General features: G+C 38.1%; 1 protein-coding gene across 1 annotated transcript; it reads right to left on the bottom strand.

Moving 5' to 3' along the window:
- Window positions 1–28: 28 nt before the first annotated feature.
- VTP21DRAFT_10254 (uncharacterized protein) lies at window positions 29–844 on the bottom strand (the record flags this gene model as incomplete). The annotated part of the gene is made up of 1 exon (XM_069389570.1): window positions 29–844. A coding segment is annotated over one exon (816 nt), but the record flags the coding sequence as incomplete, so codon positions are not given.
- Window positions 845–3,188: the final 2,344 nt, after the last annotated feature.

Genomic DNA, 3,188 nt, shown 5'->3' with positions numbered 1-3,188 from the left:
AATTAGGCCTTCTAATTTGGTTATTTACTGGAAACTGATGTTGCTCCATCATAGCGCCCCACCACTCTTTGACCAGCGACGAAATTCCTTCACGTCTCATATTCAGACGCTCGTGATAACGCTCTAGTAGATACACATAATGAAGTCCTGACGTGCCATAACGGAGAAGTACTCGTGGAGCCTTTCCTTGGCACAGCTCTGCGATCACGGCACACATCTGGGCACTATGAGGCACTTTTTCTAAATCGGGTCCCCCTTCCACAGCTAGTGTTCGGTCCCTCTGCAGAACTCCGAGTCTCCGCTTTGCAAAGTCCATAGAGAGACAACAACCTATGGCGGATGCGCATATACTCTGCCAGCTCGCATTCTGACCTGAGTAGTGTAGGATGACAATTGCACATCCTTGAACATCAGCACCCATTACTCTAAAAGCCGTATCGCAATTTAAAGATCTAGCTCCATTTGTATAAATCCTTCTGAAATCTAAATTTGCTGTCACCCACGCCTTTTCAAGATACTGAAAGATATATTCTCTAAGTAATAATCCGAGCATGCACCGAAGCACAGGAGTTGTGTACCCGACCTCATATGCGCCTTTTACCCATTTCTCTAGTGATAGGCCGCCTATTTTGAAGTGCCCCTGCATCAAATCTTTTGGTGGAATAGCCAAATCGTCACATATAGTCGTATAAGCAACATACCAAACACCATATTGTTGTGATGGTATATAACCCATCCAGCTGTAAACCCACTGCAGAGTATCCCGCAATACGTAATTGCAAATTTCGGTTATACTAGAATCACCCTTTTCCGCCCAATCAGTATAATCCAGCTTTAGAGACATGCCATGTTCGTTTGCGTCAAACTGCGTAATAGCAGCTATTATGGCAGTGCGATCTACAGATAGAGTGTCTAATCCATGGGTAATATGACTATTGAAATATGAAAATAAGCCTGCCGCTCGATCCGTGAGTAGGCACGCATAACCATTTGCACTTTCTATTGAGTTGTCAATCCCGTTTTCAGCTAAACGAGGATGTTCCCAATTGACATCAAGGTCTCTTCTCGTCCGACCCGTTGACCCTACTGCTAAGTTATAGTATGCACATGTCTCATCGCTGTAACACCGTCCGCAAACCCAATTGTGTGCTGTTGAATTAAGTTCACTCAATGTATTTTGCTTCGCAGCCTGAGCCACTTCATCTAATAATTCATTAATAGCTATCGCACTATCGATGGGCATCAATTCAGGTTGTTGGTGAAAATAGGAGGTAAATCTTTGATAGATAATTTATAGTGTATAGTAGATTGTTGAAAAGAATTTGATTTTACTAACTCGCATATTTATACAATTTTAAGGCTGAAATTTTACATATCACTGGTTGCCATATATTGCACCGTGAAATATTTTTGGTTCCGAGAAAAAGATATTTTGCAATACAAATTCATATTAAATATATTTCGGTTTAAGAATTTTGTCATTCCCTATATAACGCCTAAAACTGAGATATTAGACAACTGACTTTGCTTTGCCCATCACACTTAAGCCGTCGCATACACTAAACTAAACAAAGGGAATATCTCAGCAATTTTACCCGAATTTATTATAAGAGAACTCTCTGTTCTTTTCTTGTACGATATCGAGAACATTTCTTTCATAATAGAAAATGACGTTGACTTTAAATACTATTGCTATAATAAACCTAGAATACCCAAACACATAGAATATTATGGACGTGAACTATGCATACCGGGGTTTATAATTATCCACATGAACTTGAATCAGTTGAATTGATTTCAACCATTCTTTTCAAATTTGGGTCATAGGTTAAGCACGGATCGATGTTTCAGGCGCAATTCTATTCGATTCTTTATATATTTTAAAGCCTCCAATGGAAATATATATATCTTATTTATGTTTTTGACCAATCGGTGAATTTCTTTCAGGCGAGAGCCCGAATGGAATTAGCCTTCACAAGCAGATGCCCTTTAGGCATCGTTCCCAAGGTCCTCTCCCTTAATAGTGGTTTGTTGTAAAGTGATTTCTATGGGAAATGTCTATCGGAATTTAAATTCAGTGATAGCGGCACTCGGTTTTTCATTTAGATGCAATAGACTGCCGACTCTATCAGCAGTCCACGCTTCAAGATGAAATACAGGAGAACCTTGATCGGGTACTCAAATAGGTTCTTTCGAAGACAATGAATTGGGAGTTTCCAGGCTTGATCAGACATACCGCATTTAGATTTTGAAGAATCAGCGTTTCAGAACTCTCTGCAACCGTATTAAATTTCCTTAAAAATACAATATATATTCAAGAATATTTATTCTCGAAACCATTTTTACGCTTCTTTGCTCCACATCTATTCCTCGTTTTATTTCACAGATTAAATCTCGTTTCTTACTATCCTCTTCGCAGAAGAATAGTCAGATGAGTTTGGAGGACTTTTCCTCTTCCTCTAGCTACAGTATGCTGCACGAATGTATATGAAATTGAGGTGTTTTACTAAACACATTAATATCTATTTTATTTATCTAAACTAATATTTGATACTTCATTAATATAAAATACAAGGTCTAGCCTTTCCATCCATGCATATATCGAGAATGTTTACAAAAAAAATATCCGAAACACAGGGGGTTGAAATTGCCAAATATGTATATTTGACTTTTGCAATTTTCCAACAAATCGATCCTTTTACTTTTCTCCTTTATCGCCAAGCTAATCCCTATTATTTAGTAGAGGCTTCTCTGATAATATATATAGAAAAGACTTGCGACTGCATACTTCCGAGAGGTTTTTCAACGAATACTTGCCTAACATCTTGTTAAGATGATTTAGTTCAGACCCAAAGTTCGTCCTTGTTCTTAAGCCTTCAAGACTAATTATCGAGATAGAGTTATACAGTACTCCACAAGTTTTCAATGGAAAATTGTTCCTAAGGCAGGTAAGGCCACTACCATGCTTGTAGCTTAAATACCCTTCAACAAAATTTTGAATTTTTGGCCGTTTGCTTATTTTCATTGTCTGGTTAGAATATATTCCTCTACTTGCCCATGCCATAGCATTAAAAAGTGCCTATGAAGTTATCGTGAAGAACAGTGTAGCTAAGTAATGCACCCATTTCCCTATCTTTTTTCACAATTGGACAACGTTATGTTCACTGATACATCTTTTGCACACCATT

The sequence above is a fragment of the Calcarisporiella thermophila genome (genome assembly GCF_041956535.1).
Source record: "Calcarisporiella thermophila strain CBS 279.70 unplaced genomic scaffold VTP21scaffold_6, whole genome shotgun sequence".
Lineage (NCBI taxonomy): Eukaryota > Fungi > Calcarisporiellomycota > Calcarisporiellomycetes > Calcarisporiellales > Calcarisporiellaceae > Calcarisporiella > Calcarisporiella thermophila.
Note: the sequence above shows the minus strand (reverse complement) of the source record. Positions and strands in the feature narration are given on the sequence as shown.